At 47.9% G+C, this 27,304-nt stretch overlaps 2 protein-coding genes across 30 annotated transcripts in view; both read left to right on the top strand.

The window, feature by feature from the left end:
* The window catches only part of EHBP1 (EH domain binding protein 1), a 326,704-nt gene extending 314,176 nt beyond the window's left edge, over positions 1-12,528 (top strand). For all 29 annotated transcript variants that reach the window (XM_065589733.1, XM_065589736.1, XM_065589735.1 and 26 more), the window contains 4 exons: positions 2,987-3,086; positions 4,300-4,373; positions 10,980-11,094; positions 11,472-12,528. In XM_065589733.1, the coding sequence (XP_065445805.1) occupies positions 2,987-3,086; positions 4,300-4,373; positions 10,980-11,094; positions 11,472-11,562 (380 nt within the window). In that variant the 3' untranslated portion in view covers positions 11,563-12,528. The remainder of the gene's footprint in view (positions 1-2,986; positions 3,087-4,299; positions 4,374-10,979; positions 11,095-11,471) is intronic.
* A 7,824-nt stretch (positions 12,529-20,352) lies between these two features.
* OTX1 (orthodenticle homeobox 1) lies at positions 20,353-26,289 on the top strand. The gene is made up of 3 exons (XM_008172372.4): positions 20,353-20,582; positions 21,754-21,905; positions 25,388-26,289. Exons 1-3 carry the CDS (start codon positions 20,486-20,488, stop codon positions 26,141-26,143), a joined length of 1,005 nt encoding a protein of 334 aa, XP_008170594.1. The 5' UTR covers positions 20,353-20,485; the 3' UTR covers positions 26,144-26,289.
* Positions 26,290-27,304: the final 1,015 nt, after the last annotated feature.

The raw sequence follows: 27,304 nt of genomic DNA, 5'->3' as shown, positions 1-27,304 counted from the left end.
ACTGCTGTATCAGCATTCAATCTTCTTCATTGGAAGTGTTTTATATGCACTCTCCATTGAAGAAAATAGTGCTAAATTGAGTAAACTAGCTAATAGTACTATGTTGCTTGAGAGTAGCAATTTTAAAATTATTTATGTTGTCATGTATCTTACCTTGCTCGTATATGAAATATCTATTTAAGTTGTATGTACAAGAATTTAAAAGCCCTTGGTCAAAAAAATAAGATACCACAATCTACTGCTATTAATATTGCACACATGTGTCATTTCACTGATCAAAAAGACCTTCACTGGGGTACAATTGGCCTTTTTCCAAATTGCAAGCTTTTTCTCAGCTTTTTCTTTTTACTCTTTCTTCTTTTGTTGCTGCCCTGGGATTTGTGCCTATCGCAGCCGATATCACATGACCAGTGTCAGGGCATCACATGGTCCAAAATGAATACAAAAACAGCGGCCCTAAAAGACAGATTAAAAATACTGTAAAACAGTAAAGACTTTGTTGACTCACTTTCAAAAAAAACCCCTATTCTGTGAATACTTCATACATTGAAATGTAAGCATAAAAATATTGAAGATGTGCAACCTCTTTTTGTTAGTCTCCAAACTGACAAATACAGCTTTTCCATAGATTTATTTGAATATATGCTGTAGCTCACTTCATTGTACTTTTAGAAGGAGAAAATCCACATTAGTACAAAGAAGCAGCATCTTAAATTATGATCTCACCCTAGGATGTTTGTCATGATAGAAACTAAGGGCCCAATCCTCGGGTGGTCTAAATTGGTGAAGTGAATGTTTCTATGTCCCCATTTTCTGTTTGTTGAAAATGGTTTGCAGACTCATCCATTAGAATGCTATTGTGGTGTAATGTATTTGTAATAGCATCTTTTATCCAAAGATCCCAGAGTCCTTTATAAACAATGAATTAATCAATTAAATGTTGTCATCTGTGTAATTAGTTATGAGAATTTTTTTACCTGCATGATAAAGGGGGAATCAAATCTCATGCTGATGCACACAAATTGATCGTTTGTAGGGGTAAGAAAGTAATCCCCCATACTCCTGCCCCCCATAAAAAGAAAGTCAGCTGACTCAGTGCAGTTCAGGGGAAGGTTGTCTTCTTCTAGAATACTGAGTGCAGTCCAAGTCTTGCAACAGGAACCCCCACCAGCTGGGCCAATGCAACAATTCCTCTGATCTCTAATTTGTTATGAAAAACATCCAGATTGTCTCAAAACTCTTTGGAGGGCATTCTGAGCCATAAAACAGTATTGTAAATGCAGTACAGCCGTGGCCTCATGCTACCCTGCAGAAAAACCCAGGAGAGGAGGTTTTGAGGGAGGAAATCTCTACAAGACAAAGTTACTCCCCTTTTGTTCCCACGGACTGGCACTTCCCCTCTCTGCTAAGAAAAAACCGCTGGGCCATCCCACCATAGGGATCCGTGGGAGGTAGGGAACATGACTGCAGAAGCACTAGCTCTGTCATGCCCTTCCTCCCCCGGCAAAGCCTGGACCCTATCAGCATGATTCCAGTGGAGCAGCATTAACAAGGAACTACTTTAAGTCACAGGGAGGTATCCAGAGAAAAAGATAATAGAGCCCAGTCTGTATTACCTTTGCTGTCTAAACAACATGGAGCCATAGGGCACCAATGTGTGTCCCCATCAGCTCTGTCCCTGATTTGTCCATTCTTCTCCCTGTGTGGATTCCAGATCCATTGGGCTGCATGGGGAAAAGGCAAACAGTGCCATGGAGGCAGCTGGCCTTCCTTTCGATGCAGCAGGGGAATAGCCATGGGAAAAGGGCAGCTCCTTGCACAGATGTGGCTTCATGCATTTGTGTATTCTTTGGGAATGTTTGTAAGACAGGCAGTGATGCTGAAGAATCAGCTGTGGTGCAAATGTTAACATCTAGAAATGGAGGGTTTCCTCTTAGAGCAAAAGCTCACCATGTTTTTTGGTACATTAGCAGCTTCTTATGTAAGCAAGCTTCTTCTCCTCAACTAGTGCCCCATTACTGGACATTAATATAATGATACCTTCCCCTTATCTATAGCATCTTTCCTCAGAGATTTTAAAACACAGTTGGGTGTTATCCTCATATTAGAAATGGGAAACTGTGAGATACAGGCCCACGGTCACAGAGTGAATCAATGGCAGAGCTGGGGAAAAGACCCCCAAATTCCTGACTTTATTCTTTTACTGTAGCCACTGGGCAAAGCTTCTTCCCAAATTATGCATTTTTTAGGGTTAAAATTAATTAGATTTACATACTGGTAACATGGCTATAAAGACTTGTCTCTCCTTCCGCTTCATTTTGAGAAAGACAGGAGCTGATCACTTGCCACAAATGGAGGATATGTATATATGTGCAGATGTCATGACTCCAATACCTTAGGCAACTGAGTCCCAATTCAACTCCTGTTAAAATCAATGGAGAGATTCCCTTTGACTTCAGTGAGGACTGAATCAGGGCCCTGGTGAGGAGAAGCTATGTCCGTTATCTAGAATAGCAGCCTCAAGGGTAGGGAGGCTGGGCAGCAGGTTGTGGACGGGATTTCACCTCCCGAGTACTCTGGGCATTCCACCCACATGGAGCCTGAATACTCTGGGCTTTTGTGGATGGAGTTAATTTCACCCATCGTAATATTTTGTTTTGTTTGTCCACCTCTTTTATGATCGTATTATCTCTGTGGAAGTTTAATGGTAGAACACTTTTTCTTCTGCTAATATGACCTATGAGTACGTTAAGAGGCACTAAAATATATATGCTGAAGAATATCAGTTTTAAAAGATTGACTTGTGATAGTTCCACAGCATTAGGCTGCCGGTCTTGAAGTCTAATCTTATGTTATTGTTAACATTTGAAAAATTACCTTTTAATGCTCATTAACATGAGAGATCTCGTGTTCCAAAAATTGATACTAAAGTTTGCTGTCTAGCTTGTGAAAAGTCTCATAAATAACAAATGTGCTTATATTCTAGGAAGGAACACAGAAGAAGAAGAAGCTATGATGCAGGAATGGTTCATGTTGGTTAATAAGAAAAATGCCTTAATAAGAAGAATGAATCAGCTTTCTCTTCTGTAAGTATGGATGGCTGAGCTTGTTCCAAGAGCTTGGTTTATCAGTATGTACACTTAGAATATAGATGCTAAACCTTTTTGCTTTATTTCCATTAGACTTCAGAATGTTTCCTCAAAGATGCAAAGTATGTGTGATTTGTGTACATATCAAGTCGTTTGTTTTTCTCATATTTCAGACATGAAAATGCAAAGCATGCAATGATACAAGATTAGTGAGAGCTGTGAAAAAATATGAAAGAGCAAGTGCATTTATATGTTCAAAGGCAAAAACAGTAGAATAAAATTACTTCCTGGAAATATGAATTGAATTGTACTTCAAATATAACATACAAAGTTTATTTTCAGTGAAAACTTTAAATTAAAGTTGATATTTGCTCTAGTCAAAAATATTAGATCATTCACTAGTTTAGCAATGTTGAAGTGTGGGGAAAAAGCATACTAGTGAACCTCAGGTGAAACAATGTTATCACGGACAATGCAGAGCAAGATTTGTGTAATAAAGACATGTAAATCTTTTTCAGAAATGGGCAGGATTGGCACAGTTATTAGGAGCATAGAGGATGAGAGAAAGCATAAATACCATTCATTATTAGACTGGCATTTGGCCTGTTGAGGTCATCATTTCTTGTTTAGTTTTTCTCAGTTTACTGATGATTTTCTTTTAGTATGCCACCTAGTGTAGATGTATGCAATTTTCCTTTGTAATACAGTGAAATGAGTTGTATGTTCACGAATTTCTTTCCATGTCTGAACTTGAAAGAAGATTCCACCTCAAAATATTAAGCTCTCTAATCCTGTGTCTAATTTTCTGTATTCGTTAGGTCAGAATTTACACGGGATAATACTTTGTGTTCATACTATCTTGGTGAATTGTTTGAATCTGGAATTTGTTCTTTAGTTAGGAGAGAATATGTTATACTTAGAACATACCACAACAGCTGCTCCAAGGATGAATATTCATTAATTATGTACAATAGTACAAGAGAGTTAAACTAAATCCAGAAAAACAGACGTTATAGAAAATGAAAAAGGCATCATTACTGAATATTCTACCTGAGGACGGTTTTAAGTTTGTGTATCATTTGTTTGGAGTAGCTTAAAGTTGAAGAGAAAAGTCAGTTATGAGTCCTAAAATCAATGTAAGTTAAAGGTTCTTTTAAGTGTTTAATGATTTAGTAATTAACATATTGATGAACTTTTGCAACTTGCCTAGGGAAAAAGAACATGACCTAGAAAGGCGGTACGAACTGCTGAACCGAGAGTTAAGAGCAATGCTTGCTATCGAAGGTAAGCAATATTAACAAATGAAATTTACTTAACAGGAAGACCAATAAGAAGGCCCACCTGAGAATGGAGTCCGCTATCACATAATTCAAAATTATAGTGTACAATAGATACTGTAGGTCTTTACTCATATCCATAAATTATATGCAAAGAAATTGTTTTAAGCATTGGATTCAGAAAGCAAGATCAGAAACAGGTCTTACTAAAATATATTTGAAAAAGCATTGAGGGGGGAAAAAGCACAATGTATTTTTACATTTTATTTATTGTTTTTGTTACAGCAAAGTAATCTTAGTTTTGATACAGTGATGTTGCTTATCATAAAGGGATTTTTCACATACATGAGATTCCTTATTTCTACATTTTAAATATTTTTATAGCAATATTTCCATTGGGAAAAAAAATCTCTTCAGTCTTCATGATAACATATTATACACGTGTCAAGTAAATATTTCCTCACACACAACGTCAGGGTTAGTGAAATCCATTGCATAATATTTTCTTCATTCTCTGTAGCTCTCTAGAGTCTAGTCACCTTACCTGAATGAAAACTCATGGAAAGATTGACATGGGGATAAATGAAACAATTTCATACTTTCCATAATGCTTTTAAATGAATTGTACGGTAATCCTAAAGAGGATTCATAATAAAAATAAATATCCAGATAGCTTAAACTATTGCTTACATTATATTGTTATTTAAATATCTTAAGTGTTTTATAATGCTGCTCTACTTATACCTCTCAGTCACAAATGCTGTCTTGTAGTTCAAAGATGTTTGCTTAAAAGTTAATCCTTTGGGCTCTGTAAAATGGACCTTTTGTCTAATCAATGCAAATTGATTTTGCTATTCTTTATTGACCTCTTAGCCCTTTGACTGTCCATGGTAATTTCTTTCTTCACCTGATAAGGTACCTGATCCATAATAAATCAATTCTAATTAGTTTGGAGACTTCACTGAAAGCATAAGTTTGTAGGAGAAAGACATGGATTGTCAGGTAGCTTTTTCATATCTATCGGTCTGTTACTATATTCTTGGGTAAGATTCAGTTCACCATATGCTTGAAGAAAACCTGAATTTTACACTGAGGTAACAGTTAATTAGAAATTAAATATTTAAAACAGATTAAAATTCTTTTTAACAAAAAAAAAAAAGTATTGGGCATAACTCGTTCAGTAATGTTCCTTAATTATTTTTATTGTGGGGACTTCAGACCTAAGATCTTTGACTACCTTACAAAATATGACAAATCACACATATACCTTGATAAAATAAAATTAAAAAATAGCAAAAGGTGCCAGACATCAGAAAGATAAGATCTACTTGTTACGGTAATAATGATACTATATACCGGATTTTTCCAAGAAAAACAATGTTTGTTTACACTACTCTTGTTATGTTTTAAACTTTTGAATTGTATTAAGATTATTGTTCTCTTAGGAACTTTTTAAAGAAGGAGCTATCCAGATAAAATGATGATTGAGGCTAGAAGTATGTTACAAGATGTTGAAATATAGTTTTGAAAAATTGACTCTGGGTGTATATGTCGGTGCTTTCAAGCTTTTCATGTCTGATTTATGCTTGATTTCAAATATTAATTAAGATATTTTAAAAAATAACACAAAAGAGATATGTGTAGTAAGGTTGACTGTAGAAGAAATTAGAAATTTAAATAGGCTAAATGAGGAGTGCAAGGCAGTACGTATCAGAGAGGCTAGTGAACAGTTGGTGCCATGTAAAAGATGTGAAAGGACAAATCTAACATATGTGTACAGATATTCCCACTCCAAAACATATGGACATGAAAAAATAGCAGGGTGGTTTCTGTTTGTGTGTTTGTTTATTTAAAGTGATTGTTAGTAGCAATGTTCTGATTCAGACTGGTACTTTAAAAAACAAGTCTTTGAGAGGTGATAATTACTGTTTTGGTGAATTGCTCTAACTCTTCCACCCGTGACTCTGCTGTTTAAAAATCTATCAAACAATTTACTTAGCTAGTTGATGACAGGGAAAAAAGAGACTTGCAAAAGGTAGCAGCCTGCTGATTGTAGATAAAGGCAGTTTATTGGCCATCGGCCTGCCCTGCTAGTCTGAGCAGTGTGTGGGCAGTACTGTAGTTTAGAGGTGCTGACCGTTATAGTGTTCAGTGATGTGGAGACAGTGTCCTCTTAGCCAACTGTTAAAATGGATGCATATGCAGTTGAATAGCCTTTTGGAGTGTTAAAAGCACTTCACACAGAACACATGAATGGCCAACAGTGGTAAAAAGAGGAATACTTTTTTTTCCCCCATTTAGCAGCAGAGATAAGAAAGGGAGAGTAAAGTACTGGCTGCTTATAGCAAGAAGCTATTCATATCGTTACAAGTGAATTTGCTGCTGAAAATGTTCATCCCAAGAAGGGCCTGAAATAGTTCTAAAGAATCATAATACACTGAAGGAAATATCCCTTACTTGGTTTGTTTTAGCATGGGCAAATGAGAACACACTGCATGTGTTTGTCTCATGCAAACAAGGTACGCCTTTCAGAGCTTGGATTTTTCTGCATCCATAGCTGAGTAGCAGGATACCTTAGACTTAAACACACTTCAGTTACCTTCCCTTTTTTCCCCCAGATTTAATGCCTCCTTGGAAAAGATAAGTTCATTTTTGCACACCTTGGGGTAGTGTGTTCATTTTCTGCCCAAGAAATGGATCTTCTTTAGGATTTTGTACATCTTGATTTATTCTTGGCTTATAGTTTGAAGTGGGTGCTCTTCTAAAAGGATTTATGCATAGGTTCACTATTTTTGTAGTTATGGTTTATATGATAAGCTTTTTATATTTAAAATCAATATGTAATCCTGTGGAGGAGCTTATCCCCTAAAACCCCATTTGTAAATCTATTTTAGCTTTGTTACACAGCACAGCCACAGTATTCCATAGATTGATTAGGTTCCGCAGTAGAATCCTATCAAATGGCCTGCTCTGATGATGATGCAAACTCTTTCAGAATTGCTAGTTGACTGGAACTAAAGATAAGACTTGACTGCAATCCCCCAATGTGCTCTTTACAAAACTAGTGTTAATTTTCATCAAAGTGCAAGGCTTATTTATTATAGTGGCAAGGTTGAAGGTTTTACTAGAAGAACTTTAGACCATTTCCATTACAGTGTTTCTATTGGAATAGTCTGCCTGTTTTCTCAAAGTAATTATCAGTTTAAGCAACTAAAACGAAGACAATATAAAGTCCATGTAGATGAATACTTGAAAACATTTGGATTTCATTCTGAATTTAACAAACTATGTAATTTGAAACTGCACATTACAAGAGACTGCATGGGATTTTTGGCTTTCAACACTTTTAGCTCATATACAGCATCAGAGCTTAATCCTATTTTTATCCAGAGTGTAGCTTTTATAACAGTATTATTCTGGAATCTTCACATTAATCACAGTCTATATTGTAGTTTCCCAAAGCTGTAGTCAGTGCTGGTAGCTATATATAACAGGTGTTTTTTAAATATATTGATGTCTGTGTTCTCTCTGAAAGCCGGGGGAGGTATGTTCGGTTGGATATTTTGCTGTATAAAACAAGCTCCTAGTTTAATATTATATAAAATAAATATTGACCAAATACTCTGTCAAAAAACGCCTCCCTTCCTAACAAACTGCTATTTATTTGTCTTCACTTCTGAGAGGGAAATTAAGTTTTTCTCCTTTCTTAAGAAATGTATACAAGTTAATTAAGCTAACTCAACAAAGCAATTGTGTACTTGTGCTAATGAATCTTTGCATGGCATCTTCACAAACAGCACTACTATCTACTGTAACGACAACAAAAATCTGTGTCATTCTAGGTTTGAGTGTCCCATAAGACATTATTTACCACACACTGCTGTGAGCTGTGTCTACTATATCAATATCCATAAATAGGCATGTTACAGAGGAAAAAGTAGTTCATACCAAACCTCCAGTTCTAATATAATTCTAAAATATTTTGGCTTTTGTCTGCACACATAAGATGTTACAGAAAATTGCTTCTAACATTCAGAAAAATAAGAATGTTTTAAAAAACTGAAACTGCCAACTAAGACAACCCTGCAAAATATTAGATAGCTCATACCCATGTAGAACTGGTGCTTTTCAGATCCTACCTTAATTTATCTGGATCTTCAGGTGTCAAAATATTAGAGAAACCTTGAGATCAGCAAGATTGTAGTCAGAAGCACAGAGAAGTTAGGCTAGAAGTTGGACAAGGTTTGGAGGGCATGTGAACAGGCAGGAAATTCTGAACTACGTGTCTTTTGTTCCTTGTTTCTAGTCTGATCAGTGACGTGGTATGACATATACTTGTGAGTCTGGTTTGTTTCAGTGAGTTGAAATCACTTAAGCTGGCACTTAATTTTTACATGTAATACCATGTGATTTCACAAAGAGCCTGTTCTGTAGAAGGCGGGATTTTTTAACAAGTTGAACTGAAGCAGCCCGTCCTGAAACATGCCAAACTAGGAAAGGGCAAATAGCAATGGAAATCAAAAGTGTATGTTCTGCATTAGCAACTAAAAGGCAGCTTTTTGGGGCACCATGTTTGGGCTGGGCTGAAGGTGAGGACGATAATTACAAGACAAATTGATTTGGTTACCACCTGGAAAATTAGCTTCCATAAGTCTGAGTGATAAGAAACAGCCCATTTAAAAATAAGCAATGAGAACTGTCTACAGGCCTCCTGCCATGTAAATGTGTTGGAAGGGGACATAGTGTCACTATATCAAGTTCTTGCCCATTTATGAAACACTATTGTGTACATTTGCTTGTGTTGAATGTATATATACACGTGTCTGTTTGTATTTTCTGTATGTGCATGTCAGTATATGCACGTACACCTATGTTGGTTTTATGGATACATGTCCACAGAGAATGATAAAAGCGGTTACACATTCTTGGCTTTTTGCTGCTGTTCTAACCTTTATTGCATGATGATGCATCTAATTTTTAATTTGTAAATACAAGACTGAATTCCCTCTAGCACCACTCGCTTTCATAGAGCTTCTGAGCAGTTTGCTGTCTTGAATAAATTTTGCTTTGGAGGGGGGTCAGGGGGATTTGAACCAGCACATTCTTGTGTGGTTTGTGAAGATTCACATGGTAACCATTGGTGTGCATTGTTAGGTTTATCTGAATAAGCACCAGCCATGTGAGTTTTAACATGATTGCCCAGGGCAATAGAGAGAGAAGAGAGAAATCCAAAAGGATTGCACACACTCTTTCCTCTGTTTTTTGGAAAGTGCACAGAGGGGAGGACACTGCTTGAGTCGGTGGTTATGGACATTTTTAAGCTGGTGTCCTGTTTCCCTCCTGGTCCTTATTTGTTCTGCTATCTCCCTCATCATCTACTTCTCCTTCTTTTCATTGTTTACTTTCCTAATGAGGGAGGCGGGGTAGACTGGTGGTTTGATTGACAGCTACAAGCCCTTACAGTCTGGCTAGAGAGCAGTTGGCTTGGACTTCAGGCATGCTCCAATCTTAAATTTGCCTTCTTTTTATGAAATGCAGATACGGTTCTGTTAAAAGAGGGACAGAGACCATGCAAGGGAAGCATATGGGGTCAAAAATGTTCCTTTGGATGACTCCTGGCTGTAAGCATGCACAAGATTAGTGCAATGGGAGAGCGATTAGACATTATCCAATCTTGTGCAACAAAATAATTTCAAAATCAGATCTATAATTGTTATTTAGCAAAGATCCGTGGATTTAGCCATCATGCAAACAGTCAGACTGGTTACATTGCTATGGAGAGGGGTGCTATGTAATATTGTCTACCAAATGTATTTTTACTTCAGAGAAAAATGCTAATTAACTGACACCTACTTTTAAAGTTATTGTGAAGCATATGGTGCCCAGTGTGAGATACTTCCAACTGCTAAGATATACCAAGCAAGAAATTAGCAAAGAATAAGCTATTTGTGCAGAGATGGAGTTAAATTCTAGATTAGGAAAAGTTCTTATCATATTTTTTGGTTCTGTGAATTTTGCCAGTTTCAGAAACAAATGTGCCCCTCCCTCCACCCAATATATTCACATAAAACAAGGCCAGAACTAGAAAGATCTCTAGAATAAGTTAAAACCAAACAATAAATGAAAAAAAAAAAAGAAAATACAGATTATTCCATTTGTTTCTGTTTTTTTTTTTTTTTAATTGCTATTTATAAACTGATTCCAGTCTGTCCAGGCCTCCGTTAAAAGTTCTGTGAGAGATTTAGAAATTAGGCATCTTGGAATAATATCGCCAAATCTAGTATAGACATTAGTTATTTATGGAGACATGTATACATTTATGGCAATGATTTACAAAATAATGCATGAAGTCAAATGCAGATCTTCAATAACTTGATATTTTTGATTTACACAAATTCACACAAAAGTGAACTGTGATCCCTGCTTAAAGTTCCACACCCCTTTTGGGTCACAGAAAGGAATAATCATTTTTTTTATTGCGAAGGCCAAAGATCTGACCCCCATTTATTTAAATCATACAGAAGTTAATACCAAAAAGATTTTAAACCGCACATTTCGGGGGGGGAGGGGGGAGTTGTTATTGTTATTTCATGTATTTGTATTTTATTTTCAGATTGGCAAAAGAATGAAGCCCAGAAAAGGAGAGAGCAGCTTTTGCTGGATGAACTTGTTATTCTCGTTAATAAACGTGATGCCCTGGTCAGAGATTTGGACGCCCAAGAAAAACAGTAAGTATGACGTGTTATTTTTTTAAACCTTCTGGAGACATTTTGACTTTTCTGTGACTGGATTTGCTTTGTCTCTATTGTCCGGACAGTAAAAGTTTGAGGAAAGTTCAGTAACAAAGGCAGCATGTTCTCTGGTGATCAAGAATGAAACATGAACTCGGGGGGTTGGTAATGATGATCCATTTTAAAGAAAATCAGACCATCACTAGAGCCCGATCCTCAAACTGAATGGCGCTATCACATCTGACTCTAGAGTGGTGCTCAATATCGAAATCCTTTGGCAAATTAGCCTGCAGAGAGGCTGGGTGGGGTAAAGAAGAACTGCATTACCTTAGATAGAAAATGGACAATAATTGTATCTGGGGTTTGTTTTTCAGGGCCGAAGAAGAAGATGAACATTTGGAAAGAACTCTTGAACAAAACAAAGGCAAGATGGCCAAGAAAGAAGAGAAATGTGTCCTTCAGTGACTGGCCTTCCTGGAGCAGATGCAGTTGCATTTTGTAGTCCAGACCTTTCTTACATTTTTAAAATACTGACCCCCCAAGACTGAAAAAAACAATATTACAATTCAATAGTTCAAAAAAATTAAAACTTTTGCCCTTTTGTTAGGCCAGCTCTATACTGCATTGTTTTCTGGATTTGTTATTATTTTTCCACTCAAGCAATATTATTCCAAACTAGCTTTGTATTATGATTTATTTGTGAGCTTAGTCATCATGTTGAAATTCTGTTAAATACATTTGCACAGAAACATTGTCGTGGTGGTGATATCAGAAATGTTTAAGAGAAAAAATATGTCTGTCTGGATTTCTTTAGCTGGAGGAGGAATGAATTTTGAAATAAATATGTTTTTGTTGTCATAGAATTATAGAGGGGAAAATAGAAAACAAAAATCATTCTGAATGGTTTCATCTAGTCCTGCCATATGTAATACTTAATATGCTATCTAAATTTTATAGTTAGATCAGATTCAATCCAGTTATTAAAATGTGCTATATTTACCAGTGTTTATTTCAGCAGCGTTTTACATTTTATTGTATGTATAATATAAATTAAGACTGTCTGATTTGCTCAGAGACTAGTTCTTTAACATATGGTTTGAAAAAGAGCCTTGTGATGTGAGATGGGGCTAGTTGAAGTGCATCAGTTTACAGAAACATTTTGTCATTAAAGGCTACGCCATTTTTTATAATTATTTATTACATCTAGTTTTGTTCCCTTCTCCATTTTGTTGGACCTCTGCATTGGCTCCAGGACGTTGTTCATATTTATTCTGTACCTATTAAAGTCTGTTCTGCCATTGTGTGCAAACCCCCTCCCAATTCATGTTCCCTCTGCTTACATCGCTCTCATTTTTGTGACAACTGTTTATTTATTACAAGACTGAGTCATATATAAATTTTCAATAAAAGCCGAATCTTTCTTACCGTTAACTGCTGCTGTCCTCTCTTCCCAGTGTGAAAAGTTTATTACCTCTGATTGTTTGGAGGAGGGGGGGAGATGGGGAAAGGTTAGTTAATTTTTAAAATGAATTTATAAAAAATGATCTGCAAATGCAACAGCGTCCTACCTGAACTGAACAGTCTAGATACAAAAGATACACCTTCAGACCCAAAAAATAGAATTTTGGTGGGACATTTAAAAGCAATGGAAATGATATTTATTTTTAAACTTTCCCAGGTAGAAGCAATGTTTGTCCAAGTAGGTTCCAATTTCTTTTTCGGTGGCTGTTCCTGATCACATTGAGATTTTGCAAATCGGTCACTCCTACTTTGTCAGAGATTTTCATAACTAGGAACATTGCATCATTTTCTTCACCTAAGGATTCCTTTGCAGTGCCTTGCCTTTTACAGGTCAGTGGGCCAGATCAAAGCCCTTTGTTAACTCTCAGGGAGCTGAAGTTTTAATATATATATTAAATATTCTATATTCTATATAGCGATAGAACCAAGCCAGACCAAAAGTTCAACTTTTTACGTGGCATGGCATATTCCTGTATTCGCCTGCTCAGCTCATTCCAGCAGCAAACAAACCCTCTTCTGCGAGGGGACCCCTAACAAAAGGAAGTCTGTTCGACAAGTCGGAAGACCTGAAAATAATAATGCAGCAGGTTTATGCTTCAGAGTGTCAGAGACGTTTTACAAGAAAATATAAATCATGCTTCAGTTGGAAAAGAACAGCCCCGTCGCGCACACAAGAATGCAGCAGCGCTAATCGGCGCCTGCCAAGGCCTGGGGAAAAGTTACTGCGAAGTTTCTAGGAAGGGACCCAGTGCCTCCGCTTGCACTTGGTGGGAGCTGACTCTGAAATAGTGCTGTTCGTTAAGAGTCGCCAGGGACCCCATTTGAAAATTGCCCCATCCAATCGCTGCAAAATCCAGCCAAGTGGGGCTAGGACTGAGATTCCCCAACTCAGGAGCTGTTCCTGCGGCTGCCGGCGCTGATGCGTTTTCCTGACCAGTGCAGGGAGAATCCACGATATGTTACAAAATCCACATCGTGAATAATCCGGTTAAAATGATAACAAGTGCTAGTGTAAATACTAGGGCTCTGGGCTTGTGCCTTTGGATCTGCCCAGAATGGGAATCGCTTTCCGAGCTGGTTCATATGCTAAATGAATTAAACCTCTTATCTCCTTCGATTAGGGGCTGAAATTCGGGCCAGGATCTCTCTCCCCCTCGCCCTTTGACTACATTCCCCCCACCACCTTCCCTTTTGGGGGGTTTTGTTTTCCTCCTGCTGCCATCCGCCTTTCCAAGCCGCTCTTCATTTGGGCAGAGACGAGTGGGCCCTTTTTGTTTTAATGTAGGTTAATGCGGTTTATTGGGTCCTAAGAGTCAGATTAGAATTTGTTCATTTGCAGCGAACATCTGTTTCCCCTCGCAGCCCCTTTGGCTGGGGGGTTGGGAGCAGGAGCCCGTTCTAATGACACCAGCCATGTCCTCGCTGCTGTGATTAAAGAGGGAAAAATAAGTTTTGACAGCTGACGTCCTCTTTGGCCTTTTAAAACTTTCCCATTAATTTGCTGATCGCTTCTCAGTTTGGCTTCCCTGGGCAGGTTCTCTGCAATGCAGGGCTCTGGCTACTTCTAGCCAGGCAGCTCCAGAGATGGATTATTCACCCCCCCTCCACCTCGCGGTTTGGGGGTGAGTTGTTTCAGGTGGAAAAAGAGGGGGTTCTGGGACTTTCCCAGAGGTCTGCATGAAGCCTGGGGTGTGTGTGGGGGGGGTGACATGCTTGGACACCGAGGACAGAACCAACACAATACAATGCAGGCTGCTAGAGGCGGTGTTGGCCTCTAAGAGCAATTGCTGGATTGGGAGTTGGGACATGCTCTCCCCAGAAAGAGGAGGAGGGGAATATTGTCCGTCGAGCTTGTTTTCGGTTAAACTAGAAGCCGGGCTGTGTTCGTTAGTCGCTGGAAGTGAAAGTGAATGTTGGGCTTCTCTCCCGGAGTATTTCTATTCGGGTTTTTTAAGTGCCTCCCTGCAGGGCCTGAGCTGCAAGCGGCCCATCAGGAAGCCCCTCCGGAAACGCCAGATGCAGTTCCCACCAGCCAGGCTCGATGCTATGGGCTTGGGGGTCTGAAAATGGTGACGCTACATTCAGTGTATTGTCCTAACCCCTATAGCTTGAGAGGTACTTTGTATTTCTGCCAGCAGATCGGCAGATCCCGCAGGAACCTGTCCCAGCCAGCGCCTCGCCCCGCAAAACTCCTCCAGTCTGACCTGTGCAGAGCATCAGAGAGACCCGGCTGCAGCCGTGCGAACCGGCAACCCTCCAGCTCGGTGACCTGCCCCCCCCCCCTCCCAGCACCGGGGAACGGAACCCCCCCTCCAAAAAAAATACCCCCTCCCCGTGCCCCAGCCAGCCCCGCACCTTGCCCCGAGAGGGGCTGCGGGGAGGCAGAGCCCTGCTGCACCTTACCTGTGCGCACAAGCTGAGCACAAGCAAAGGGAGTCCGAGCTGGAGGCCCTGGGGTCTGGGGCAGAATCCAGGAGCCTTCCGCCGGCGCGCCGTGCCGCGCGGGGCCCTTTGGGGGCACGGCCAGGCCCTTCCAGCGCGGTCCCTGGAGGTGGCTCCTCGCAGGACAGGGCAACCTGGCTCCCCCCCTCCGCCTCCGCCGCGGCTGCAGCTCCGTCTTCTCCTGCACCTCAACGTGCGCGCCAGGCGGCAGCCCCCGGTCCTCAGCGCAAACTTTTCTGTCGCTCGCGCTGTGCCTTGTGCCCCCCGCCTCCCCTTAATCCAGGGCTTTTATGGGCTGCGCGTTCAGAACATTCGCCTGCAATTTGGGATTAGACAAACACTCTGATTACACTCGCGCGCGGAAAGGGGCCAGTGCTACTTGATACCTTCGCCCTTCCCGAGCCTGGATCCCATCCTGTGGCGCTGAGCAGGGGCGCGGAGAGCCGGGGAGGGCCAGGCGGACATTCCTATGGAGCCAAGCACCCAAATGCTTCGCCTCCATCTGCCCCTGTGCATGACGAAACCCTCTGGACGAATAACCAGGAGCTGATTTTACGGGGGGGGGGGGGGAGGGGAGGGATATAGCTAATAATATTGTATTTCTGGCAAGGGGCTTGATTGGAGTCTGGCGAGGCTCCTTCTGCCAGGGCAAGCGCGTTGGAGATCAGCCCTTCCTTGTTCAAAACTGGCCCCAAACTCATTGTCTGCAGCTCTGGGACAAAGGTTCAGGTGCCTGAGCGCAGCTCGCCCCCTGGGCGGACAATGGCAAAGGTAGGGACCTGGGGGAGGGGTGTCCCCAGTCAGCCCTTTACTTTTTTTATGAATGGGCTGCGGCGCCTTTGTTCCGCGGAGAAGTGCCCGTGTCGCTGACTTTTGTGGACTATAGAAAGATCTTGTAAACCTCCTTTTCTTTCGTCCGCCCCCCCCCCTCCTCCTTTGATTAGATGTCCCCTCATCGCCCGAAAAAATGTAATTTCGTTGGGCCGGCGGTCACTTCCTTTGAACATTAGCTCGCTTTCAGCTCCAACTTCAATTAGAAGGAGTTGATTTGGAGAGATCAACAAAAGACCCGCACCAAAGCCTTATTAAAGGTCCTAAGCAGATCTCCTGGATCCTTTGAGAAGCAGTTAAGGAAACAGTGTGCATCCATGATATTCTGTTACCGTATTTTATTGGGACGCCAAAGGAAAGTGTCTCGTGAAAAACACTTACTTTGATGCCCGGCCGCGTTTAATTTATTTTGCTGGCAACGAGTTGATTTTTTTTTTTTTTTTTTTTTTTTTGCATTTTATTATTATTACCCCTTTTCAGCTTCCCCTTTGTGTTATTAGACATTCTCCTGGTAAACTACAAAAAAAAAAGAGTAATTCTTAGGAGGGGATTAGGGCCCTTCGTTAATATTTATGAGCTGGTACAACTTAAACCTATATATGGATAGATAATTGTGTGGCCTAGAGTTTGGAGAGAAAAGACAAAGTTGATGGTCACCAATGGCCATTTCTGCCACTTCCTTCGTTTTGTGAAAACAATCGGCGCGTTTCAAGTCAAGGCTTTAACCGATTTTCAGCAACTGACAATTTTAATGTTTCAGAAACGGGGGGAGCGAAAAACCATCCCAGGCCAGGCCAATTCTTAAACCCCTTTTCTCCGAGCCTAGGTCCTACCCAAACACAAACGGGAACGAAAGGTACGGTTTTAAGCGCCTGGCCAGGGGAAGACCAGCCATTCCGTCGGCGTGAATATACATTTCTGTGCACATGTAACGAGTGTGTCAGGCAAGAGCGTACGAAAAACGGGAGGTGCAAACTTTAGGAGACTGAGTGGGGGTTGCAGAGAAAAAGCCGAGCTCGGGGAGGACTGGGAAAGCTTCCTCCAAACAAGAAGGAAATCGCTCCCCATCGTCAGTGGCCAGGCACGGAGATCTCGCCCCTTTACACACTTAGTTCGGGGTTTCTCGCTGCAGGTCTGGGTTCAGGGGGCACTTGCACGCGCAAATACAACCCGACGCGCACACGCAGCCATTAAACGTGCAAAAGTTCGCCCTGGGCGCAGGGCCAGCCAGGGCGCAAGGGGGGCCGGCCGGCCGGCCTCGGGCCTCTGCCCGCCGCCAGCGGAGCTCATCGGGCTTCGCTTGGGATTGTCCCCTCACTCGGACGGGGTTTGTCTGGGGCGTGGGCCGGGAGCGGACCCGGAGCGCGGCTCAGCGCACGGGGGCTGGGCGCGGGAGGGCTGCACGAGGCGCCCCAGCGGCAGGCGCCTGCCCTGGGGGAGCCGGTGCGCGCGGCGGGGCTGGGGTGGAGTGGGGAGCTGGGGAGGAGGGGGGGGCGTGCAGAGGTAACCCGCATCCAGCGCTGCCATTGCCCAGGCGGCTGTCAGTCAGGCGCGGGGCGGCCGCGGATTGGCGCCGGGGCTGGTTACGCACTCGCCTCGCGCTCACATACAAGGGTAGGGCAGTGGAAAGGTGATCAATCTTCATCAGGCTACATTTCCAATCACCTACGCGCCTGGGCGAGACCGCTCCTGCCACAAGGTAAACGCGCTTCCTTGAGTCCCGGGCTCCCCCTGCTGCCCTGGGCTCCGCGCGCCGCGACCCCCCCCCCCCCCCGCCTGCCCCCCAGCTCCCTTCGCCGCGGCCAGAAGTTAGCGCCGGCTGCACAAGAAAGTCAAGGGAGCAGCCCCCGCCCCGAGTGGCAGCGCCGGGCAGGGGGGAGCCAGCTGCGATCCCCGGGTCCCGGCGCTGCTGGCCGGGGAGCCGAGCCGGGACCCCTTTGGGGCATTGCACGGGGAGCTGCTGGGCAGGTGAGGCGGAGGCGCCCGGCTCCTGTTCGCTCTGCCCCGGCGCTACGGGCTGCACCGAGCGCCCCACGCCCGGGACCTGGTGGGGGGCAGTGGCGCCGCCCCGGCCCCTCTGCTCTGCCTGGGACCCTGTGGGCAGCGGCGGAGCCCGGCCCGGCCCGTTGAGGAGCCTGGGCGAGGCGCTAAGTGCTGCCCCCTTCTCCCCGCCAGACTTTGCAACTCCCCTGCAAAGTGGCGGAGCCCGCTCGCTCAGGGCAGCCCGGCAGGGTCCCGCGCGGCGGTGGCGAAGCCCCGGACTTGGGGGGTATTGGGGTTTTGGGCTCTTTGATTTTGTTTTAGCTGAAGGTGAGCGGCCCCCCCTCACCCCCTGGCTCGTAGCCTCCTCCAGCGCCTCGCCTCACCCCTCCCTGGGATGGTGACACTGCAGGGCTGGCAAACAAACTTACATAATGATTGCCTGGGCCAGATCACTCCAGGCTCAGCGCTGCACATTTCCAGGAGCCACTCCGACGGCATCTGCTCGGAGGAAAGCGCTGGCTTCTCGTGCCGGGTGGGCCTGGCCTGGGCTAACGTGCTGGCTTCAGTGGTCCATTTCCAAGCCACGGATCCGCTTTCGAGCCATCTCTCTCTCTGGTGCCGGGGCGCCTCCGTTTACATGGCGTGATCTTAATTCCTTCGGATGTAGAGGCGCGGGTGCTTACGCTTAGGGGGTCTCTGGGAGGCTAGATCGGCCTCGTTCAACGCCCCCTGGCCTGAGGGGTTAGGACACTTTGCAATGAGGACCCGGTCCTGTCGGGAAAGAGAGAATATACGGAAAAGTAAAGATAGGCCTCTTTGGAAACCTCCTGTAAACGTATCTGTGCCATTCGCTTATTCCAAGCTGCTAACTCAACCGGATGTATTTAATTTCCACACAGAACTAGAGGGGCTCCCAGCTGTCCAGTGCAACAGGTTAGCCTGGGAGCTGGAAGACAGAGGTGCTGGAGCGAGGGGTGCGGGGGGTGTCTGCTTGAAGTGCTTTCCATCCGACACAGAGTTCACACTTTGGTGCACTGGCTCGCTGCACCCCCACGATACCAATCGTCCCAGCACCCCTGGAGGATGCAAATTTAATTTGGAAATAGTCTTACCAGCGAAAACAAACAGCCCCCCCCCCTTTAATCATTCTGGTGTAAATACAGGAAACTCAGCTGGAGACAACATGGCCCTCAACGCAATTAAAGTTTCTAGCTAGTGATTAATCGTGATTAGAGCCGCCACCATCTGTTGCTGGGTTTAGGATTTTATTTATTTGGTTTGTCTAGTCTAATTTTTCTCGCGGGGTAATGTGGGTTCTTGGGTGTCTGTGGATAGCGGAGAGATTCCTGGGTTTGGAGACGGGATCAAGGTTGTGGATTTTACCTGGAGTCCTCGCTCCGAGACACAAACAAATGCATTCCAGCTCTCGGGATCTCCGCGATAAATTCTTTGCGTCAGGGGAATGCTGGAGAACAGCAAAAAAAACCAAACAAACCCCAAAACAAAAACTGAATTTTCAGGAAAACGAGAGGCGAAGTGTCCGAGTTTGCACTTCTCAGCGCCTGTAATGGCACCCAGCAAGACATGGCAGGAAAGAAACTCTGGCAATTTCTCGTTTTATTTATTTAGAATAAAATCGCTAGTGAGAGACCGTGAAAACTCCCCCCCCCCCCCACACACACACACGTCGTGCCTTTCGGTAAATTTGTTTCCGTCACCCCTACGGGAGGAACCTCCTGGAATATGAATTTCAAAGTGACTAAAAATCGGTTCGTTTTTTAACTACTGGCCATTTCTAATTAAAATGTCCCCTTCTGCTCGCTCTTAAATTAATTATACGTCCCCCTTTTGGTATCTCGTTTTGATTTCTAATCCAATTATCTTTTTAAATAATTGCTTTATCTCCCCCCATCACTTGGATTGTGCCCCCCTCCAAGCCCCACGGCGATTGTATGTTAATGTGGCTGCTTAAAAAACTCCCCTCTTTCTCCCCCACTCCCCCTCTGGCACTTTCTTATTCCCCTTCGTTTGGGAGGGGTCGTCCATATTGATTGCCCCCCGCCCTCTTTTCTACATGCGCAAAAGCTTTAAAACAATAATAACGGACAACGAAAAGGGGTGAAACTTTCGATTTTAATTTGAACGAAATAAAGCCCCGTTTGCAGTGAGCAGGGGGCTTTTCAGACTGCGCTGCGGTGCGCGTGCGCCTCTCTCTCTGCACCCCAAACGATTTCATTTAATGCACGAAAAATAGTTCCAACGTCCCTACGCTTTCGATTATTTGCAATTGTGTTTTTTGTTTTTAATTGTATTTCTTAGCGCTTGATCTGAGCCGCTCTGGTCTGGCTATAAAACTCCGAATCCCAACTGTTTGCGTTGTGCCCTGGAAGCGACCTGGCTTGTCGATTCCGCTCCGAAGAGCTGCTGATGTTGGTCTTGTTTTGTGGTGTTGTTTTTTTTGTTTGTTTCTTTTAGGGAGCGGTGAGTCTCTTCTGCGCCCGGATTTTCTGCTGTCGCCTGGAAGAACCAATTTTGTGACTTCGAGAAATTGTAGACAGACTTTTTATATATATATATATATAAATTGGGGAAAATCCTTCCAGCTTTTAGCATGATGTCTTACCTCAAACAGCCCCCCTATGGCATGAATGGGCTGGGGCTGACCGGACCGGCTATGGACTTACTGCACCCCTCCGTGGGCTATCCGGGTGAGCATCCAACCTCTTTAATGTCCACCTCCACCCCATTTGCCCCTCTACCAGTCAGGTTCCACTGCTCAACTGGGACAAGTTTGTACCAAGTCACTTTTCTCCTGTCTTGTTGTAACGAAGATGAGAGCAATGGGATATTTCTTCCACTCCAAGACTGTAATTTTTTCAAAAATACCTGGGTACATTTTGAAAAAAGATTTGAAAGAACAAAATCTGCTCGTTAGCTCCTTTTTTAAAGTCATTTTTACTCTCAAAATTAACTTGGGCGAGAATCAACAGGATTTCAATAGAGAAATCTCCTTCCCGCAACAACGAAATAGCTTTTGTACGATCAGATAAGAAGTTTGGAAAGTTTAAATTTCTGTTTAATTCATGTGCTTTTTTTAACAGTGGGAAACTACTTAGAATCGTTAACTTTATTTAAAAAAAATAATGTAATGAAACTTGTACCAAACTCCACAGAGGCGCTGCCCCGTGTTCCCAGCTCGGCCTGTTCCTAACTTGTGTGTTATGATTCTCCCCCGTTCGAATTTTTTTTTTCTTCCCTGGATTGTAATTTAAACACACAAACAAACCCTGAAAACTCCCCTCCGGGGCCTTGCGGGGACCGTTGTGCAATGGCTTTGTGTATGGATTAGGGGTCGGGGAGTCCGCAATCCGTTTTGCGTTCCCCGCCGGATTTTGCCTCGTCAGTTTCACTTCGGCCTCAACTTTTGGAGCCCAGTTGCTTGCTCGCAGTTCCGCCCCTGTCTCCCGCCGGAATCTCCCTTCCACATCCTAATGCCAGGAAGCCTGGCTTCTGGGGAGCGTTGAAACGCTCCATAAATACACTTGGTCTAACTATAACCTGTACATTTTGCTGGGAGGGAGGGATGGAGGGTAGTTGTTTCTCTGATATTAAACGAAGTTGGAAATGAAATACGGGTTATTTCCCTCCCGGCTCCCCTCCCACGCACCGATGTCTTTTCTTGGAATGCTTGGGTGTGACCCCCCCCCCCCCCCCCCGCCTGCGAACACCCCGATCTGTAGCAAGGGGCTTGCAGGGCCCGTCCCGGGGGATTTACAATCGGGGGTGGGCTGCAGCCCAGCCTGCTGCTGCTGGGGGGGCACCCGAGTGGGGGGTCTGTGTGTCTAACCCGCTTGTCTCTCTCTCTCCCGGGTCCTGCAGCCACCCCTCGGAAGCAGCGGCGGGAGCGCACCACCTTCACCCGCTCGCAACTCGATGTGCTGGAGGCGCTCTTCGCCAAGACCCGCTACCCGGACATCTTCATGCGAGAGGAGGTGGCGCTGAAGATCAACCTGCCCGAGTCCAGAGTCCAGGTCCGGTACCGTCTCTCCCGCCGCGGGGCCAGCAGCTCTCCGGCCCGGGCCCCCTGTGCCGATCCGCTCCGGCAATGGCCAGCTTAGAGGCGGGGAGGACACGTTCAGGCCCTAAATCCAGCACCCGGACGGGCAGGGACTGACCAGACCCACCCCCGAACAGCTCCCAGCGCGGCCTGCCCTTCCTACCCTGCTTCGGGTGGGGGGCTCCAGCCTGAGACCCGCTTCAGCTCCCAGACTGCTCCGGGTGGACTGGGAGGTGGCGGGGACAGCCGCGCTCCCCTGTCCGGAGCAGGTGAATGCTGGCGCCCCGCACTGGGCCGGCTGTCGGGGAAGTCGAGCCACGGCGCTTGCTGGCCCTTGTGCGCCGCTGAGTTTGCGCGGAAGCTCAGCGCCGCTGGCTGGGGCGAGGCGGAGCCGGGGTGGATCATTCAGGCCTAGAAGGGAGATTTTTATTCCCGGCTTTTGGAGGGTTTCCCCGGCTCTGCTCTCCAGCGGGTCCCAGCAACCCGCCCTGGGGCCGATTGCTGCCCCTGCCTAGCCCAGGCGGGGAACAGGCCCCGCTGTGGCGTCAGGCTCCGCTGCCGCGCAGCGCCCTGCCCGATGCCGGGGCGACAGGCGCCACCCCGATTTATAATGGGAAATCAGGCCGCGCGGGCGGGAGCCCCCCGGAGAGGGGAGCTCCCAGCCTGCTCAGGGTGTCCCCTCGCGGTGGAAACGCCCGGGCCAGGGCAGCCTGGGTTCCGGAGCGTCATTGACGGAGTAAAGGCAAATCCTGTCCCGTGCGCCCCCAGCAGCGCGGGCATCCTGTGCCTGTGCAGGTGGGGGCGGAGGGCAGCCCTGGTGATGGGGATCCAGGAGTAGTTACCCCGGACACCCCCCTGGAGCGGCACCGGCCCTCCCCCGCATCTCGCCATAGGCCCCCCGGTCAGCCCGGCCCTGGTGACTTCCTGGGCCGCTCCCCGCCCCAGGCTGCAGCATCGAGCTAGGCGCTTCGCCTCCTGGGGATGGGGTGTGGAGGATGCTTTAAAAACCACCTCCCGGGCCCGGGTGAGGGGCCAGCCGCGCGCCCGGCCCGGGACACGTGGGTGTGGGGCAGGGGGCAGAGCCCGCAGAAATGGCCCCTCCGGCCCGGGGGAGGTGGCAGGAGAGGGAGGAGGCGGGGCTGTCACCTGGCCACGGGAGCTCCACGTGCGGCCTCCCTGGCACCGCGTTCGGTCCGGATCCCAGCACCAGGGCAGGGACAGAGGCAAACTCGGCCACCGGGACTGCAGTTACCCCACCGCCACCAGACAGACACCACCACAGGCCTTCCGGACAGACAGTGTGGGGGCCGGGTTGCCCCCCGCGTGCCCCTCTCCCTAGCAGGCTGGGGGCTAGTTCTGTCCTGGGCCCCTAGCCTGGGCGGGGAAGGGGGCCGTGCTCTGCCTGTCTCGCGTGGGGCTGGGTTTTCTGGTAGTCTCAGTGAGGTCCTCTTTGCTGCGCCCCAAGCCCCTGGGGGAGGAGGGGGACACGGGTGGGGGTTGTGCTGGAATCCCTCGGCTGTTGGTCACTATGTCTCTGCTCGGTGCTGTCCCCCTCGCCATGGAGCGGGGCTGCTCTGCTGGGTGCTGATCCCATTGGGCCCCTTTCTCTAGGGACGAATGGGGGTGCTCGGCGCTGCAGCGGGTAGGGAGGGCTCTAGTGGGGGGAGCTGGATGCTGGGCCCCTCTCCCTTGAGGAGGTGGGTGTTGTGCTGGGGTGGATCGGAAGGCGGCTGGGGGCGGGGGCTGGATTGATCAGGACCCAGCAGGTGTTTCCCTCCTTTGCAGCTGTGCGGGGGGATAGCTGGCAGAATTGGGCGCTGGGCCCCTCTTCCTGGGGGATATTGCGGGGGAGGGAGGGAGGGAAGCTGGATGCTGATCACTCCGTGCTCCCCGCAGGCTGGGTGCAGTCTTAGTCGTTGCGGGGGAGGTCATTGCTCTGGGCGCCTTTGCAGGCTGGGAGCAGGGGTGGCGGAGCTGGGGGCTGTTTCGGGGAACGGGTGGAGGCGCTGGCTGCGGGCAGGGCACTGCACTGTGTGCTGATGGCTCCCGACTCCCTTCTCGGCTAGGTGCTGCGTGGGGAAGCAGGGTGCTGGGGGCCGCGGGAGTGCTGGGCACTGATGGGGCCGGTTTGCCCTGTGGGCTGGGGAGGGGGGGGGTACGGCTCTGGAGGATGGAAGGGAGAGCAGGGGCTAGTGCAGAGGTGAGCTGCCGGGGAGTGGGTAGGCTGGTTGCCGATGGGTTTGTTCTTCCTTGCAGGGTGGGTGGGGTATAATGGAGGCGGCCCTGGGTGCCGAGGGCTTCAGTCTCCTTTGCAGGTGGGGCGCTGGCTGCTCTGCTGGGGAGGCCAGGGGGAAGCAGGTGCTGATGGCTCTGCCCTCCCTGCTAGGCCCGGGGGTGGGTGGAGAAGCTGGGTGTTGAGCGGGGTTTAGTTTGGAAGCCGGCTAACTGCAGGGGAGCTGCGGGTAGTGGGGAAACTGGACCCTAACTTTGTTTCCCCTTGTGGGTGCAGGTTGGGTGCTGGGCATAGGCGTTGGTTGGCAGGGATAGTGGAGCTGGCAGTTAATGGCTCATCTCTCTTTCCAAGCAGGGGGATGGGTCCTGTGTGAGTCTTATGGCTGGGGGTGCAGGGTGAGGCGTAGTGTGGGAGCCTGGGGGTGGAGTTGGGGTACAGGGGAGGTAGGTGCTGGTGCTCCTCGGACTTGCAGCTGGTGGATGGGTGTGAGCGTTGGGAGTCATGGCTACGGGTGGTTGGATGTGGATGGGTGCTGGGGGGACTTTGTGTCAGTGGATGGGTGCGGGTGCTGGAGGGACTGGGTACCAGTGAATTGCTATGAGCACCCAGGGCTGGCTTGCGTGCTGGTGAATGTCTGAGGGTGCTGATGGCTGAAGGAGGTACTGGTGGATAGTTCTGGGTGCTGGGTGCCCGAGGATGGCTATGGGCTGTTTTGGGTGCTGGTGGAGGGCTATGCAAGCCAGGAGCTGTCTGGGGTTCCAGTGGGTGACTATGGGTGTTGGCTGGGGTGCTTGGGTGCTGGTGGGTGGATATGGATGCTCGGGGACTGGATGTTAGTGACTCTAGATGCTGGGTGAAATGGGTGCCAGTAGCTGGCTATGGGAATAATGGCTGTTCAGGGTGCTTGGAGCTGGGTGCTGGGGGGAAGGCTGTGGTGCTATGGGAAATGGGTGCTGCTCGCTATTCAGGGTGCATGAGGGCTAGGGGATACCTCTGGGTGCTAGGAGAAGTGGCTGTTTGGGGTGCTCGAGGATTGGCTACAGGTGCTGGGGGGCTGGGTGCCAGCAGATGGCTATGGATGCTGGGGGCCAGTGCTAGGTGCTGGCTACAGGTGCTGGGGGAAGTGGGGGCCGGCTTTGGGGGCTGGGGGCCAGGGACTGGCTACGGGGGCTGGGGGAAGTGGGTGCCGGGGGCCGGCTGCTGACCGCTCGCTCTCCCCGCAGGTCTGGTTCAAGAACCGTCGGGCCAAGTGCCGGCAGCAGCAGCAGAGCGGCGGCGGGGCCAAGAGCCGGCCGGCCAAGAAGAAGCCGTCCCCGGCGCGGGAGAGCTCGGGCTCGGAGAGCAGCGGCCAGTTCACGCCCCCCGCCGTCTCCAGCTCCGGCTCGTCGTCCTCCTCCAGCTCCAGCTCCTCCGGCAGCGCGGCGGCGGCGCTGGGCAACCCCGCGGCGGCGACCGCCTCCATCAGCGCCCCGGCCTCGTCCATCTGGAGCCCGGCCTCCATCTCCCCGGGCGCCGCGCCCTCGGCCGTGTCGGTGCCGGAGCCGCTGCCGCCCGGCGGCGCGTCCTGCATGCAGCGCTCGGTGGCCGGCGCCTCCTCCGCCTCCTACCCCATGTCCTACGGCCAAGGTGGCGGCTACGGCCAGGGCTACCCGGCGGCCCCCTCCTCCTCCTACTTCGGCGGCGTGGAGTGCAGCTCCTACCTGGCGCCCATGCACTCCCACCACCACCCGCACCAGCTCAGCCCCATGGCGCCCTCCTCCATGGCCGGCCACCACCACCACCCGCTGGGTCAGGGCTCCGGCCACCACCACCACCATCACCACCACCAGGGCTACGGCAGCACGGGGCTGGCCTTCAACTCCCCCGACTGCCTGGACTACAAGGAGCCCGGCGCCGCCTCCTCCTGGAAACTCAACTTCAACTCCCCCGACTGCCTGGACTACAAGGACCAGGCCTCCTGGAGGTTCCAGGTCTTGTAGGCAGCGCCCGCCCGGCCCGGCCCGGCTCGGCCCGGCTCCCTGCGCCTGGCCCCGCTGGCCTTTTGCTACGTGAGAAACAATGGCCTTCCTCCTGGCCCAGCCTGCGCTGACCCCCAGCCTCGGGCTGGCCCCGCTGCTCCCTGCTCCGGAGCTGCCGTCGGTGTGTTTCACTCCCGGGCAGGACTGGGTCTCCATTTCCCATGGTCATCACTAGTAATCATTCATCATCCCCGACCAAGAGCCCCCCAGCCCCTGGCTCGGGGCTGCTGGCTGAGATCTGCTGCTGGACCCGCCCCAGTAACTTATTTATTCCGTCTCTGCACCCCGGGATTATTCCGTCCGGTGGGTTGATTTAACACCAAACACACAGCCCGGAAGAGGACTTCGGTGCGCCTCCCCTCCTCGATTTAAAAAGAAATGCGCCTTGGACACACAGACTCCCCTCTCCCCTCTCGAGAACTCCTTGTGTCAAGGGCAAGGCAGGGAGTGGAAACCTCCTGCACACCCTGCCCGCTGCAGACCCGGTGTACCGCTGTCTTTTTACTTCGGAGAGCTCTGGGCTCTCTCTCGGTAGGACTGTACAGCCTCTTGCCGCAGCAAGCAGCAGGAATGGTGTCCATATTCGGTCCGTTCCAGGGACCAGTATTATTTTGAGTTGATGTTACTGGGTTGCAATTTTGAGTTTTAACACGCAGGAAATTGAACTAAACAAAACTTCTCTCCTCCCCTTCCCCTTCAACAAATCTTCGCGTCAGGATTCCCAGCGCTGCATCTTTCCTCTCTTCGGGGTGCTCCTGCTTCTTAGGGCTAATCAAACCCACTCCAGGGAGAAGAGGCGGGGAGGGCAGGCGAGCTGGGATGGTGGTTTAGGGAACAGCTGTAATGGGGGGGAGGGGGAGCTGGGAAGGTTAGGAAGAGGGGGAGGAAAGGCTTGTCCAGCGGATCCGCAGTCCAGATCCCGTTTACAGACCAAAAAAGAAAAGGAAAAAAAAATAGGGGAAAAAAAGTAAAAGGAAAAAAAAAGCAGCTCAAATTCCCTCCCTTTTAGCCCCCTCGGTTTGTCTAGTGAGTTTTAGTGCATCGGCCCTAGCCAGCCACGCCTGCGCATCTGTCTCAACGATGGGTTTTAACCGCTTTGTCCCTCGGTGGAAAAGGAATTTG

Source organism: Chrysemys picta, chromosome 3 (genome assembly GCF_011386835.1).
Source record: "Chrysemys picta bellii isolate R12L10 chromosome 3, ASM1138683v2, whole genome shotgun sequence".
Classification (NCBI taxonomy): Eukaryota; Metazoa; Chordata; order Testudines; family Emydidae; genus Chrysemys; species Chrysemys picta.
The sequence above is the reverse complement of the archived record's forward strand: the minus strand, read 5'-3'. Positions and strand labels throughout refer to the sequence as shown.